Source organism: Enoplosus armatus, chromosome 19, assembly GCF_043641665.1.
Source record: "Enoplosus armatus isolate fEnoArm2 chromosome 19, fEnoArm2.hap1, whole genome shotgun sequence".
Taxonomy (NCBI): domain Eukaryota; kingdom Metazoa; phylum Chordata; class Actinopteri; order Centrarchiformes; family Enoplosidae; genus Enoplosus; species Enoplosus armatus.
The window spans coordinates 5,575,703-5,592,064 of NC_092198.1; the positions used below are offsets into that span (position 1 = coordinate 5,575,703).

At 40.4% G+C, this 16,362-nt stretch overlaps 2 protein-coding genes across 3 annotated transcripts in view; one reads left to right on the forward strand and one right to left on the reverse strand.

The window, feature by feature from the left end:
- Positions 1 to 1,819: 1,819 nt before the first annotated feature.
- On the forward strand, positions 1,820 to 6,727 carry fbxo16 (F-box protein 16). Its single transcript, XM_070926269.1, has 8 exons — positions 1,820 to 1,915; positions 2,777 to 2,812; positions 2,964 to 3,170; positions 3,265 to 3,429; positions 3,549 to 3,775; positions 4,933 to 5,029; positions 5,413 to 5,647; positions 6,675 to 6,727. Exons 1-8 carry the CDS (start codon positions 1,820 to 1,822, stop codon positions 6,725 to 6,727), a joined length of 1,116 nt encoding a protein of 371 aa, XP_070782370.1.
- Positions 6,728 to 8,821: 2,094 nt separating this feature from the next.
- Positions 8,822 to 16,362, reverse strand: part of fam49a (family with sequence similarity 49 member A) — a 29,181-nt gene continuing 21,640 nt past the window's right edge. The window contains exons 3-12 of one of the 2 annotated variants that reach the window (XM_070925487.1): positions 14,920 to 14,999; positions 12,643 to 12,764; positions 12,272 to 12,377; positions 11,825 to 11,961; positions 11,614 to 11,691; positions 11,242 to 11,358; positions 11,004 to 11,083; positions 10,550 to 10,676; positions 10,383 to 10,453; positions 8,822 to 9,895 (exon numbers count right to left, since the gene is read on the reverse strand). In XM_070925487.1, coding sequence (XP_070781588.1) covers positions 9,832 to 9,895; positions 10,383 to 10,453; positions 10,550 to 10,676; positions 11,004 to 11,083; positions 11,242 to 11,358; positions 11,614 to 11,691; positions 11,825 to 11,961; positions 12,272 to 12,377; positions 12,643 to 12,764; positions 14,920 to 14,989 — 972 coding nt within the window. In that variant the 5' untranslated portion in view covers positions 14,990 to 14,999 and the 3' untranslated portion in view covers positions 8,822 to 9,831. Of the gene's footprint in view, positions 9,896 to 10,382; positions 10,454 to 10,549; positions 10,677 to 11,003; positions 11,084 to 11,241; positions 11,359 to 11,613; positions 11,692 to 11,824; positions 11,962 to 12,271; positions 12,378 to 12,642; positions 12,765 to 14,505; positions 14,591 to 14,919; positions 15,000 to 16,362 lie in introns of those variants that run through there. The other variant, XM_070925488.1, reaches the window with a different exon arrangement.

A 16,362-nucleotide genomic window follows, 5' to 3' on the forward strand; every position in this document is an offset into this window, starting at 1 on the left:
TACCAAAATAAAAGCCTCATCGACGAACCCTCCGGAGGCCGTGATTAAAATGGATGTGCAGAAGACACAAGAGCCACAAAACCCAGCACAAAACACACTTATGCTGCTCTAAAATCTACTCCACTAAATTTCAGAGGTAAATATTGTACTTTTCACGCTTTTACATTAATTAGTCAGTTATAGCTACTAGTTATTTTTCAGATTAACGTTACATTATAACATAATAAGTTTATGAAAGTGCACAGTGCATTGGCATACCTTAAACTACCTACGTATGCTATAAAAAAAGTAGTTAAATTAACTCCACCTCAACCAGCTACAACAGTAAAATGGTACTTAATATGAACTGATGCATCAGTATTGACACTGTAGTAATGTTAATAAATAATCACTTGCAGGGAATATTTTCTTGCTAAACAAGTACTTTTACTTTGATACTTTACGTACATTTTGTTGATACATATGTATATGTACTTTTGCTGTCAGTGATCATAAATGCGAAATATAGCAGATGAATATAAATCCGAATGACTATTATGTGTTATATAATATGTTGATATGGTGATGTATAACAAAAAGACAAGTTAAATGCTGTCTGAAAAATGTTTACAAAATTATTTTGAAGGCCCGCTGGCTAGTTTCCGGTCATGCTCAGTGTGTGTCTAGTCTAACTTGACTCGGCTCTCCCTCTTTCTTCACAGCAGGTTTTCTGTCTTCGTTGCGCGCGACCGCCCATCCGAGGACGAGCAGGCTTTCTGCTTTTGAATGAAAAACTTCTCCGACTGGTGGGAGTGTTTCAGCTGGTCGCCTGCAAAGTAGGCACGAACTGTTTTATCAGTTTTATCAGCAGCGGTTTTAATTTAACTCACACAACAGGCGTATTATCGCACAGAACAATACTGAGCCAACGCCTACATTAGTTACCCAAGTCAGTTACACACAGTTATACTACTACTACTATTACTCCTGCTACAAATAATAATGATAATTGAATCTTGAATGCTTACTTGTCACATATATTTCATGTTTTAGAATATAAATAGCTTATATTTGATCAATTACAAGGTTGCACTCATGTTTTTTTATGTTATCAATAGTGCACAAGATAATTATATATTTCCAGTGTAAAAATGATATTCCAAACTTATATCTACATGTACAAAGCACACAAATGGCTGCAAACATGTACTGTAAAACATATTTCTTTGCAGAACCAGTGTATCAGAGGCAGATTGTCTTTACAGCAGTTGCAGCGTCAGGCCTTCTGCACTACATTTGTCATCATTAGTGCCATTGAGCCTGCACACTGCTCACACTCCACTGTGGTTTGCTTTGCTTTTGCCCCCCTCCCTGTGTGTGACAAGCTGTGACAGCCAGTCCATGTAAGGAGAGTACACTCACTGTTACTATGGAAACAAGTAAACTGTGCACAGGGAAGTGGGGAGAAGAAGAAATGTCGGGTGTTCGGACATAAAGACCATCAGGAGTTTACACATTGAGAGAGAGAGAGTGTGTTTAGGAGTTGGATTTATTTCCTTCTGCCAGCAGAGGAGAACTGATGGTGAGTTAAACACCAGAGGAGTGTGTTGCACAGTTAACTCTTATAACACTGCAGGGTTAAGTGTCCGGTTGGATTTCAGTTTTGACTTTGGAACTGTCTTCCCTAACTTTAACTTTATTTGTTTGAAGTGAGATGAAAGCTGGTTTGTTATGTAACGTAATATTTTAGGAGGAGGCTAAACATAAGCACCGAGCATGTGAATAAAGTTTTATTTTTGTGTATTTTAGTACATCACCTTCACCTAGCTGTCACTCAAAGATGCCACTTGCACCGAGGCCATCTGCTAGCTGCGCCACAATGCAGACCAGGCTGAGCACCTGGACTCCTCTCAACCACCCGCTGTCCAACAGCAAGGTCAGACCTACTACTCTGACACAGTACGATCAGCCAAAAACAAGTTATTCATAGTCAGAATACAGTTTTTATTTGGTGACTGCTGGAAAAAAAGCACTCAGATTCTTAGTAAGTAGCAATACCACAGCATATAAATACTCATGTACTTACATGCAAAAGTCCTGCATTCAAAATCCTACATAACAAAAGGTACAGAGGACTTCAGCTAAATATGAAAGTATCAAAAGTAAAAGTACTGAATCTGCAGTAAAATGTCCCGTGTGAGTGATATTATTATAGATGACATTATTAGATGGTTAATACTGATACATGAATGTGTAAGCAGCATTTTACTGGTGTAGCTGCTCGAGGTGGAGCTGGTTTTAACTGCTTTATATGAAATGATGTAGTTTATTTTTTTTGTGAATAAAATATTATTTAAAAAAATTATATAAACATAATTTTACCCCTGAGAAGTTTAGAGGGGAAATGTCCTGAGATGCGATGTGATGTGGTTTTTACATACAACCTTGATTTCAAAGACAACTAGAAACTACAGCTGTCAGATAAAAGTAGCGCAGTAAAAAGTACAATATTTCCCTCTGAAATGTAGTGGAGAAGAAGTGTAAAGTAGCATAAAATGGAAATGCTCAAGGTTACATTCCACCACTGGAGATATATTCACACATTTCTACTTGTGAAAACTTGAACATCCTATATAGATATAGACAGTAAGCTCTTTGCGTCCTCAAAGCCAAGAAAGAAATCATCACGCAGTGTCAAATGTAGGAAAAAGTCAATAAGTTTGAAGCAGTCATTGTTCTTCCTGATGATGCAGTCTGATGTGGTCACTAACTTTTCACTGCTCTCTTCTTTTTTCAGGTGTTTGGAGAGAGGCGAAACCTTCTGGCAAAGTGGGTAAGTTTAACGCAGACGAACACAGACACACTGAATGCTCTGATGCTGGCAGGCATTAGAAACCACTCTCTGTGCTCTGTGGAGTCCATTTTCCATGCAGCTCCGTTCGGCTGAAACAGTGCATGTGGAGGCTCTTTCATCTCTTTGTCAGTTTGACAGGTGGTCTGACAGCCAGAGGAGGGCGGTGCTGCAGGACTTTGTGCTGAGCTGCTCGGTGGAGCAGCTGAGTTTCCTGAGCCTCAGTGTGAGCGGACGGCTCCCCCTGCAGGCCGCAGACTTCACCTGCCTGCTGCCCAGAGCCCTCAGCCTCTACCTCTTCTCCTTCCTGGACCCACGCAGCCTCTGTCGATGTGCCCGGGTACACACACTGACCGTCATACATGACTGATGTAGGGGTGACTAAACTATTACTGATCCAGCTCAGGATTCTGGCTTTTATCCTCTGTGTGCAGGTGAGCTGGCACTGGAAGAGCATAGTGGAGCTGGACCAGCTGTGGATGCCAAAGTGTCTGAGGCTCGGCTGGTGCATCAACTTCTCCCTCACACCGTTCGAGCAGGGGGTCTGGAAGAGGCACTACATCCAGACAGTGCAGGAGCTGCGACTCACCTCACTGCAGGTCTGGAGACCAGATCCAGAATTAGCTCAGTGGTCAAGCACTTTTCAGTTCTCATGACTCTGTTCTCAAATATCCAGCTCAACATGAAAATGCATAAAAGGTCTACTGTCCACCACCAGACTGCCTCGCCCCAGCAGCAGTTTGTGGTTCCACATGTATCAGAACCGGCCTTCCTCAGTGAGCGGCGTGCAGCATCCAGCACCCAGCGTCCGGGAAGCACCTCCAGGACGGGATTAAGGAAGGAGAAGCAGCCGACCGCACCGCCGCCGTGGAGAGATTCTGACAGACGTCCCAAAGACACAGTACGCTTCAACTACTTGGACAACCTGGAGCCCGCCGAACAAGCGTAAGACTGCAGGGGACACGAGTAGGGCTGGTCAGGATCTTGAACAGGCCATTATAACTAGTGAATTTCATCGTGTCATTAATGGGACTTGATGATCAACATTATTATTAAGTAGATGATTTAATTTATGGGCATTACATTAGCACTCAGAGAATTGAATATCATAAACGCTTCCTTTAGCCAAAAGTACACAAAGAGTCAGTTTCTACTAACAAGAGAAATTGGACAAATAAACCTTGTGTATTTTGCACTGAAGCCTTGTTAGAAAAAGACATACAATCATAATCACATTTAATACGTCTGAAAAGAAAATACTCCTCACTCGAGAGAGCAGCACTGCATTGTTTCCATGGAGGAGGAGAAAAACTGCGCTGGCATATATTTCCCCACCTTACATTTACATACCCCTACACCACAGCTGCATTTCCTCTCCCTTTGTGTTTCTTTAGCAAACTGGGTAAACAACATTTTTACATACTGATTATGGAGACACCACCTGCATATTCTCACACAGAAGAGAATGAGCACACACACAAGAGACAGATTTCTCTTCATCAGTTGTTGTGAGCAGAAGACTCTTGTGTTCAGTTCAGTCATCGAGCTTCTACCTTAGACTATATAAGTGAATTGTGAATATTTGTGCAAAAGAGGTTCAGTAATGCAACTCTGGAGAAGCCATAATGTGTGAACTATATACTGTATATATACTGTATAAATACAGGTGTGAATAATAAGTACAATATACATAATACTATAATAATAATAAAGTATATAACATTATATATAATATATGTGCTGTATATGTCATATACACACACTGTACAGTAATAATGTAACTCAACTATCTGGCACCAACAGGAAGTGGGAATAAAACAACAAATAAAAACAAAGTACTCAGTAGAAGAAATAGACCTGGTGCCATCTTGGATATTTACAGTATCTTGTATGCAGAGACACACAGGCTAAATATCAAACATCAGGGTGCATCCTCAGTTAAATGCATTCTTTTATTCATTATTTGCAGAGCAGCCATATTTTGCTGTTTGACCCTCCTAGCCAGATAATCAATGATTGATATGTCAGAGCGCTGCAGATTCACTGAAGTGTCTGTCAGCGATGCTCCACCTGCTCGCTGACTCGACTGTGTGTCTCTGCAGAGCCTCCACCTGCCGCAGTAACACCTGGAAGCCAGACGATGGGGGCAAGAAAACGCTGTCTGAGGCCAGTTACAAACTACGCAAAGCCAAATCTCTGGTAAAACGCGCTCACATTCATCATCACCGCCATAACCCCGCCGTGACTGTGACCTCCTTGTCTTGAATAAAAGGGAGGCAGATAAACGTGGAGGATTCTCTGGAGACTGTGCAACCAGCAGGCATCATGCATTATGGAGCAGCGTTTACACAGAGATACATGTTAATGATGAGCTGCCCAGAGAGGGGGTGACATGGGGGGGTAAATGATGCTGATGATGGGGTTTGAGGGAGGGGGGAGGAGAGGGTGAGATAGAGGACAGTGAGGCGTTGAATAGTCAGGCTTTGGTGAAATCACCACCAGTTTATTTTACTGCCGGGAAACAGGAAGTCATGTGTAGAAATATAACTCTTGGAATCAGGTTGAATTCTCTCCTCCTTCAGATGTTCCTCAGCTCCAACTGCAGACCCCAGCATCCTCATCATCATCATCATCATCATCACGAGAACCAACCTCGACCCCCACCTGACTACCCCGTCACCAAGGAGACCGTCAAGAGCATGCTGTCCCTGGCCCGCTGGAACGCCGGGATCCGTCCGGGGCCAGCGAGGCCGGCGGTGCCCCGGCTGAGTGTGGAGGCGCTCAGGGCGTCCCAGCGCTCACACCGGAGCGCTCCCAGTACGTAGTCGCAGCTCCTCTGGGCTCAATATGATGTAACCACACAGCAAGAAACGTATCCAGGACAAGTTATGGGTTTAAAATGACTGATTCTGCAAGAAAGTCGCAGGCTGTGCAGTTTGTGACCCTATTAGAAATGTTTTGAAGCTTAATGATTGATTCATGAACATTTTAGTTTTTTTTTAAAAGCAAAGCCTTAGAAGTTATTGTAAGCGGTATATAACTAACACAAATAAACACAAAATTAAAAAAAAAATAGGATTTGGTTGGTTATAACCTAAAAGATAACTTTGAATGCTTTTCTCTCACAAACATCTTCACCAGGCTGAACTGTACTGAACTCTTGTATGAAATAAAACAGCTCTATTATAGCTTTATTTTAGTCAAATATACATCATTAGCAGGGTGAGGTGGGGCACCGCTGGTAGAAACTGCAACATAAAGTCTTTCTTAATAACACATCTTGGTGTTGGATATGACAGCTCTCTCAACCTAAAGAGAAAGAGAAAATACAAGTTTTAGTTCTTGAAATTTCAGGATGATTCTTTTTCCAGAGCTGACTTAAAAAGTAAGTTGAACTGTGTTCAGGTTCAACAGGTCTGGACAGACCTTTAGTCATGATTTAATTCCCTCAATTTCCATAATTACTGTGGTAAGAAATGTGAGTTATTGCAGTCTCAAAAGTTAGACATCAACATGCGTCATCTTTAATCTTTATTAACCCCTGGGTTATCCAAAATTGGCCAAATTTGACAGTTCCAGAGGAATGAAATGAACTATTTTCTACTGAATAGTCCCTTTAAAAACTGTTCACAGTGACATCTGAGGAGTTCTGTAATTTGGGTGAACTGACCCTTTAAAATATGAAGGTTAAGAAGGTGTAACGATCTGCATCCTCAAACATGTTGACCAATCAGATGTCTGATACTGAATAAGAATATTCTTTCACATGATAATGATTTTGTTTAGCAATCTGAACCTAAAGTGGAACCATGACTAATGGGGTGAATATCTCTATCAATGCCAGGTACACCACTGTTCGAGGTCCAGCCCTGGACTGTGCCTGCGTCACACACGTGAGCTACGAAGTGAAGCACAGCGCCAACGCCAGGAGGACGTCACTACTGCAGCTTTCAGGACAAGATTCAGCCGTTGTGAGAGGGCGTTCTGCAAACTGCCGTCACTAAACCCGGCACTGGATGGAGATTTTACATTTACATATAAGTATTTTTACAAAGTGCGAAAATGACTGCAGAAATGACTCGAAGGTCTCGATCATTTCTACCAGGGCTTGACACTTGGAACAAAAAGCCACTGAAAGGAGAAAAACAAGAGCAGGAAATGTTTCTCGTATTTGTAGTCTCATATGTATTCTCATATTTTAGATTTAAACATAAAACGGTGCTCGTTTTTAATAACTTTTTACAGATGTGATTCCTTAAACCCTGTGGAGTTTTCCACCACTAGCAATGTTTTGATGAGTGGGCCCCCGTTTTGTTTATATTTTGCGTGCATGAGGTTCCCCCCACAGAGTCCTTCTGACCATATAAACTTTCTTTGTTTCGAAGAAAACTTCACAGGGTGCCTTTAAGTTTTAGAATAATGTAACATAACATAGTTGTTTGATTTCAAGCTAGAGCTAGCTGTGTATCACATATTGCAAATAAGAAAGCCAAAGGAAACATAGTCTGTTTAAGAAATGTACCACCTTTATTATCCAATCCACATGTCCCATTCAATATGCATTACAAAGCCAAAGCAATTTATATAAACAGTGAGTCTGAACTCCAAAAACATTAAACAATAACTGTCAGTTTAAGACCACCCCAAAAAAAACAGTCTCAGTATTCAAAAACAACACCTTGCATTCAACACACAGTAGCATATCTTGGGCAGAAGAGGGGAGCTTTGTGTACATCAATCATGACAGAAGATGGGATTTTATTTTTTAAAAACGCCACTTCAGTCCGATATGAAATATCAGTATCATACGTACGCCTCGCTCCAAGTCTTGTCCACGTACAATTTCCACTCATTGCATGTAAAACATTGCATTCAAAGTATGGCTCACACACACGTATATATTACTAAATACAAGAGGATCAAAAAAAACAAAAAACAAACAGACTTAATGATTGGTCGACACTGTTACTCAACTGAATGTTAACGTGTTAATGTGTATGGGTCAGTACATATGTATGGCTTATGGATGACATAAAATAAGTCATTCTGTGTTGTGGAGGAAAAATATTGTCTTTACAGTGTTTAAGGCAATGTTGTGCTCCATGATAAGACACACACGCATGCTTCCATATTGTAAGTTCACAGGGCTGATGATGGTGTAGTGTGGGCGAGCCATATAGTTATTATAATAATATGTTAGATGAAGAAATATGCCCAGTTATTCTTCTGGAAGAAGTGAAAGTAGAAGGTAGAACAGCATCACCCAAAAATAAAGTGTGTCTTAACAACTGATCAAAGTATTTATTAGGCGCATCCTTTAATACACACTCCGTCTTATCCATTTGCCTTCAGAGTAAAAAAAAAAAACGACTTAACTTAAAGCGCTGTACAATAGTCAGGGATGATAAGATTGTCCGACCTCGTGAGAAGGTTAGTTTGAGTACGTTAGGAGCTGCTGTAGGAAAGAAACGACAATCAGGAATATCAATGTTGTAACGTTATTGTATAGGATATTAGTAATACACAGATTCCTATATTTCAAATGATCATACTCACAAAAGGAGGAGGAAAACAGACAACTGAAAGTTATTAACTCTTATGTCAGCAGTCCAATTTAAGGCAAATTTTGAAGCGTAAATAACTTGAAACCTTCATTTCTCAGGCTATGAAATGATCCTGAGCATAGTCTGATGTACAGAAGACAATAAACAGAGTTTACAAGGGCTTCATAAACTCAAATGTGGTTTTAAACATGTCAAACAATATCAGAATTCATATTTTAAAAATGAACCTGGTCACAGTGGTCTCACCAGTTGAGACAAGGTGAATTATTCCTTTAACCCATCCGGGAATAGATCCAGAGGGTTAAACTGAAATATTATTTTTTTTTTTTAAAAAGAGAATGGAAACCTTTAAGGAAAGAGATAAAAAAAAAAAAAAAAAAGCTTTCTTTTTAGAAACTTGCTCAGCTAAGAAGTACACATCATTTATTCAGAATGAAAGATTTTTTGGCCTCTCTTTTAGATGCATTTTCTGTTTAATACAAAAGCCACAAAAAAGTCACTTAAAAACATGGCAAAACACACAACTATCATTCAGAGCATTTGCTACAAAACAATTAAATAAAACATTTGGTGGGTTTGATTTGATTTCGTGTTTCATTATCACGGCCTTTTCAATCAGCAGAAACCTCAAGTTAAAGCAGACTTTGACATACTGGATCTTACTGCATGTGAAAAGTAAGTTTTACGTTCACAGTGGATTTATTTTAACAGTTGCAAAAGGTTAAAGTTTGGAAATAAAGAAAGACAAATACAACAGTGGACTATAAAAAAAAAAAAGAGAAACACCTTAATGCTCGTAGCAATACGTACATCAAACCAATCAATCCCTTATCTGCGTTCAATATTTAGCCCTTCACTGTCGCATTAACGTCCATCTTAACATTGACTTCATATTCTGTCATTAAATCACATTCTCTGCAGATCAAGTGAAAACACAGAAACAATTTCACTTGTTTTAATACATGTCGAACTTTCATTGCGATATAAATGAGAACCTTTATCATAATTTAAAATGTTCATGATTTATTTTGCTTCAAAAAGAAAAAACAGGTTGAATTTGACTAAAACCTGCACACTAAAGTGATTCCATTGTCAAATCAAAGATTGAAAAGGACATTTTTCTGCTGCCTTGTTCGTTTATTTCCAAGTGCTGCTTGCAAAGCTCAGTTATATAAGGCTGATAGGTATCCATCATTTGTGCTTCGACAGCTGTTAACAGTAGAGGCAATTCATGTGATGCTTTCAGATGTGTCGAAGGTACATGTTCTGCAGGTTTCAATAGCTTTGAGGGACTGACTATGCAAATACACACGAGTATTAACATCGAGTCTTTTTTAAATAATGTAAACATATACATCTTATTTGAGGTCAGAACATTGATCCTCTTCATATCTATTTATATATATAAAAAAAACAAAAACAAAACAAGAACAAACATTACTGGAGCATCGTCCGGATGTTCTTCGGAGTGGACTCGTCGTTCAGGTGTTTTGTGGTGAATCTGAGGAGAAACGAACACTTTTAACAACGAAGACAACGAAGGCAGTCTGAAGAGCCAAAACCGTGCAGCACCACACACGTTAAGTGTGGCTGTATTTTTACATTGTTGACATGCTAGTGAGTCTACAGGTCACTTTGGTGACAGTACAGAACAACAGAGGCCTTACATGTGTTCAAAAGGTCCTCCAAAAAACACAACAGTGGAAGAGGAACTAGTTTTTCATAGTTTTTTGAAGCTGCCAGTGGCCCAAAGTCTGTGACAATATTTAATGTCTGAAAATTATGACAAAGAATAAAGTAAAATTAAAGATTAAAAAAATATATATTTAAGGACCTGGAATACATGAGAAAATACACAATAATAATAATCAAACACAATAAAATGCGTTTTCAGACTAGTGGATGAGATTGCAGTACCTTGCATTTAATGGAAGTCTAATAGTGGCAGACAACATAGAAATATGAAAGGTTAAGTGAGTGAAACCTACTTGAGGGCATTCAGGAGGCCTTCCACGTTGTCTGCCGGCTGGTCCTTCAGGACTTTTATGCAGCCTTTCATCTGAGGAGAAACAAACAGAGTCAGCAACTCGAGAGCTGCATCACAAAACAGATCCATGATCCACAGCCATGCTGCTACATTATGTGTGTGTCTTACGTCTATCTTGGAGGACTTGTTGAAGGCGCCGTTGGGGTGGACGTGGTCATAAAGAATGATGACTCCCACCATGACCCTCATGCAAAACAAGAGCGTGTCCTCGCTGCTGAAACGACTCGAATACTCCCTAAACACACGGGAAGAGGACGAGAAAAGGAAAGAGGTGTGACATTAGAAAGACTGGATGTGTGGCTGAGCTGTGTCCTGTACACGGTTCACCTACCAGGGCAGTGTTGAAATTCAAGGACTCAACACGTCATGCTTTACGCATGAGTAAGTAAGTTTCATTTACTGTCTCACTTCTTGCTGACAATCTATCAAGCAATACATTGGTAAAATAGTAATGCTGAGAGAACATAGGAATACCAATGAAAGTATACTCTACTAAAGACCTGTGAACCCTCATGGTCGTGTGTGTGTGTGTGTGTGTGTGTGTGTGTGTGTGTAGACTCACGGCGTCTCCAGCATGACTTTACAGACGCTGGCCATGGTGCTGAGACAGTCTGTCGTGTTCTCTAGTGGAAGAGTCTTGTTCTACAGAAGACGCAAACAAAACACATAAAACAACGACAGGTTATTGATGTTATATATGTAAATTATAAAGTATGACAGAGATTTACTGAGTTAGAAAACTGAGTGGCTAGTTTGTCACACCGACAGTAACATCAGTGACGTAGTGTGAGCGCTCTCACCTCCGTCACAAAGTTTGTGGTTGCGTTGCTGAGTGTCTTCAGCATGGGCGTGGCTTCGGCGTAGAACAGAGACATCCTGTTGGCCATCTCATTGTTGACTTCACTCTCAATGTCCAGCTGCAGAAACAAACAACACAGATAAACAAGAGGTGTCCCTCATATTTACCGTACAGAGGCAGCAGGCAGCATCGCTACGCTGCCAGCAAACAGTGAACATGTAAGCCTTTCTTGTGCCATTTTAGGTTTCCTCTTTGAGACAAAACACTGCAGAAAGACTGCAGTAAGATGTAAATGTGTGGATTTGAGAACCCCAAAATCCTAGTGCCAGCTAATGTAGATCTAAACTGACATAACAGCTTCTGGACGACTCACATTCATGTTGTTTATCCGGTTTCGACTGATGGTTCTCCTGTAGTAGCTGAAGTCGTTCTGGATGGCAGGAATTCTCATCTGAAGGCAAACAAGAAAACAGTAAAGCCACTAGCTACCACTTTTATATATAACATATTATTTCATACATGTGTACCGTGTGTGGTGCCGAGTACGGTAATGAGTATGTGTGTGTGTCAGTGTTTCCACAGACCTTCAGCTCGTCAAAGCGCAGAGTGAAGTGGAGGATCTCAGCAAACTGTTTGGCTAGCGCCTGCTCCCTCTCCAGGTGCTGAGTGGGCGTGAAGGGCGGACATGTCAGGCACTCCAACAAACTCTGCAGAGCCTCCTCTGCAGACACACACACAAACACAAGATGTCAGCTGCTGTGTCAAGTCCCTGCTACCCCTGAAAACCTCTTCCAGTTCTACTTCAGAATTTACTTGGGCATGCATGTGCAGTCCTGAATATATAACAGTTTTGTTCCTCTGAAACTTAACTTCAAGTACACTGTGAAATTCACTGGACTTCTGCATATAAAGTACATTTTCAAGAAAATATTTACAAAATTACAAGAAAAGCCTTATTAAAATAACAAAATGACTGATTTAAAGACAACCTGAGTGATGGAAGTCAATGCCCTCGATCCCCATGACCATACCTAGTCTGAGAGAGAAGCTGTAGAACTTCTTGAGTTTGATGACCAGCGGGCAGACTGAGTTCCAGGCTCGCTCCTGCAGCATGAAGTCGTTGGGGTTCTGAATTGCCTGGAAAGAACAACACAGCAGAACATATCATCCATTATTAGGGCCATAATGATCATCAACATCAAGAGTACTGCAAGCGCTTCATCAGATTTGACATGTAGAAACGTATATACTGTATTGTGTGGTTCTTAATCATTAGGTGTTGTTGAAGGAAAAGAACAGGAAATAGATTTGAAGATACGTCAACATCCCTGCTCAGAATGTATTTATTTTTTTATTTTACTTGTGTCAAGACATGTACAGTGTTTGTGTGTGTATTCCTTACATCTCTGATCTCCTGGCCGGCTCCTTTGTATGCCTGCAGGCCAGACAGGATGCTCTCGGAGTCCTGGAGGACGGAGTTCACCTGGTTCCACACCTCGCGCTCTCCCCCTGTCGGCTGTGCATCTAACACACAAAGCGCACACACACACACACACCAGGACAATCATTAGCTAAGCTTCTGTAACAGTCAACACAAACACATTTCAAAACTGAAACAATTCCTGCCTTTTCACATCAAGAATCATCCATTTCAGCAAATTTAAGTCGTCAGTTTACACTGTAACTTGATGTGGAAGGGCTTTTATTGAATAAACACTACTGATGTTTTTAATCGTGATAAAACACTCACTGGGGGAACATGGGCATGTGTGCTGAGTGTTTTTGTCTCATCATTTCTATCTGCAACTCTTCTTTTAGATGATGAGCACAGAAACATTCAGCACAATGAAGTGTAACAGTGAAGCAGTTTCAGCTTTTAGCACACACAGCATATCCACATATGAGTCCATCAACAGTCAGCCACCAAAATGTACTGCCTTTAGTTTGAAATGCAAATGCCACACGTTATTTGTGGACTACACTGGTAAGACTGGAATTGTGTATACAAGAATGAAAGCACTCTCCTGTAGACCGACTGGCTCCACACCAGTTTCATAATCAAGTATCCATTATGTATCTAAACCTTTGTAAGATGCATTTACTGCATCCTGCCATAAGCTTGAAGAAGTCAACACAAAAAATAAAACAATAAAAAGAAGAGTGCATTTCAAGGAAGTAATATTTGGAGGTTGACTAGTATGGAGGTGCTGAAAAACTGTAAGTGTTCTACTACAGTGAAACATCTTTAAGTGTGTTTGCAGGGCAGTCTAATCCAAAGCATGCTGGAGCTAGCTCTTGGATAGACATGAAACAGTGGAACCTGGTTAATGTTAAGGTGCAAGATGTTTTAAAAGTCTGCATCACAATTCTCTCATTCATGGGATTTTACTGTTTTGTGTCATATTTCCTGCTTGTTTACAGCAAGAATACACTGAATGTGTCTCGATAAGGACGGCAAAGCCAATGTGAAGTCTAAAATACAAGAAGGAAACTAAAGATTCTAAGGTAACAAGCTTTGCCCATCACGACCACAGAGAGAAGAGCAGCTCTAAATATAGAGCATCGGTGACATTAAAACTCTTGTCTGGGGTCTGTTTTGCATTTCAAAACCCTTCCACTCCCATCATTTCCTCGCTGAATAAACAAAGCCTGAGGTTGGTTACCAAGTGAGAATGGCTAAAATGCCACTGTGGAGGCGTTTTTTTTTTCCTGCAGGAAGTTTTACAAAAAGGCCAAAAGCCGATTTATTTGAGTTAAAAAAATTAGCTAATTTGTCTTTTAGGTCAACATGAGGAGGCAGAGCAGTAATGTAAGATTTTACTGAATGTGGAGGAATGTTTTCTATTGATGTAGTTCATGTATTGAACTAATACTGATAACAGGATTATGCAGGAAGGGAAACAAGGCTAAATGAAGACAAAACACTGTTTAATACCTGATAACATACGTATGTATCAAATGTGACCTATTATAAGTGCGCATACAGGGACATGCATGTAGACAAGTTAGTTAAAGCAGACAGCGAAGGTCAAGGGTCAGCTCCATTCTTCTTCGACTCGGCATGGAGTGAATGGATTTTAAAACCGTACTGAAATCAATCATGAATTATAATAAATTCAAAAGGTGGATGGTTGACAATTCAATAGTAGAATAGGCTGACCCCTGACCAGTCAGAGCAGCTCAAGAGAGGTTAAAGGAAAAATGAGTTAGGGATGTAGAGGGAGGGTTTGGCCTAGCAGACAGGACAGGCAGAAGCTGTGCTCACTTTCAAAGTCAAGGAAAAAGTTTGGCCCCTGTTCAAGCTCTGTGCAAGTGAGCACTTTTAACAGATTCCCCATTTGGTTTCTGCAAGAGAGAGAAAAAAAGAGAAAGAGAAAGAGAGAGGAAGAATTGCACGTGTGATGTTAAAAAAGTCATCAATAAGTTATTTGAACAAAAGATGGGAGAGACGGCAGATCGGAGCTGAAGGAGCAGGAGGTCACGACCCAGTGAAAGTAAAAAGGAGAAAAGGAGAAAAAAAAGAGAGGAGCGTAAGCAGACTGCTTTAGGGCTTCGTCATCCGGAGCAGAGGCCTGCTGACAGAAAGGAAACGGCGGAGCTGGTTACACCGTCACCCACTCCCCACATCTCTTTCTCCATCCATCTTTTTTCTCCCTTTCCACTCCTGTGCCAGACTTACTTTCAAAGTCCAGGAAAAAGTGTGGATAGTTCTCTATTTCCCTTGTTAGGACTTTTAGCAGGTTACCCATTCCAGCAAACCTGATGGTCAAAATACAGCAGTGAAAAACAGACATAAAAAAAACAGACATTTCTTTTTATACAAGATACAATAAATGTGTAGTTAACTGAGTGACATGACAGAGACATTCAGGGTAACTTGAGTTGAAAAGCCCAGTTAAGTGTAGCTAATCTGGATGTTAATTAAGACCCTTCATGAAGACATTTGCAGCAAAGCGAACCGTAAGCCAAGGCTTTAAACTGTCACTACATTCTTCACTAACAGTTTTGTGCTTTGTAGTAGTAGTCCGTGATTAGCTGCCAGAATCATTGTAAGGCAGCACAGAAGAAGAAAAATACGACACATGTCAGCCACAAAGCTGCTGCACTAAGCGCGTTTTGTTTGGGGAGGGGGGTTTCAAGTTGATGCTTTCACTTGCAGTTTGTGTTGTGTTTTAGATGCAAATGACTACACTGAGACTGATTTACTGAAACAGAATTCAAGCGTGACCCAGTGTAAAAACTGGAGGATGGACTCCAGTTCTAAATGCAAGTCAAAGTAGTCCTGAAAGTAGGATTTTTCATTCAGTCAAACTTACAATAATTTTTTTATTATCAATTAATCTGCTGATTATTTTCTCAATGAATCGACCACTTGTTTGGTCTATAAATGGTCAGAAAATGTTGAAAATTTGCCATCACAAGTTCCTAGAGCCCGTGCTCTTCAACTGCTCTCTTCAAATGTTTTGTTTTGTCCGACCAACGGTTCAAAACTCAAAAGATATTCAGCTTAAAATCATAGAAGAACTAAGTAAACCAGCAAATATTCACCTAATTCATTTAATCGACTACTTGTTTACTTGACAAATTGTTAAAAGTAAACTGTAGAGCTCAATCAATGACATCACCTTTTAAAGTAATCGCTAACGATTTGTGTGGATTTAAAAGCATGGTAAGAATTTGGTCAAAAAGGTTAAATACAAATTTTTTCATTTATAACATGTATCTATACGAATGGAATTAGTGTTTCCCGGTCAGTAAAGAGGCTGAGAAAGCTAAATTTCCTCCCACCTTCGTTGGACTAAACCTCTGGAGGTTCTGAACCCACTTCTTTGCTCTTCTGGATTCAGGCCTTTCTAAACGTGGCCAAACACAAGGATGTGGTCCTAAATGGCAGTTACACCCCATAAAGGTTTTATTGGAGGCAAAAGGCAAAGGGTAGGTAGCAATTTCCAGGGAAAAGTCTACCTCGTCAGCCATGGAGGGTGGTCACAAACTCTGTAATCACAGCAGGCCTCAAACTTACAGTAGCATAGTACGAGGCCATCGTACTGGTTACGGTAAAAGGGAGAACGTCACAGTACATTAAGGGGATGCTAATGGGAACAGTTTAACCTTGCTGGGT

Bases quoted from the DNA above. Each gene is read 5' to 3' on its own strand.
- fbxo16 (XM_070926269.1), top strand. From the start codon at position 1,820: ATGCCACTTGCACCGAGGCCATCTGCTAGCTGCGCCACAATGCAGACC. The intron at 1,916-2,776 runs GTCAGACCTACT...TTCTTTTTTCAG, and splicing joins ACCCGCTGTCCAACAGCAAG to GTGTTTGGAGAGAGGCGAAA. The intron at 5,648-6,674 runs GTACGTAGTCGC...TATCAATGCCAG, and splicing joins CTCACACCGGAGCGCTCCCA to GTACACCACTGTTCGAGGTC.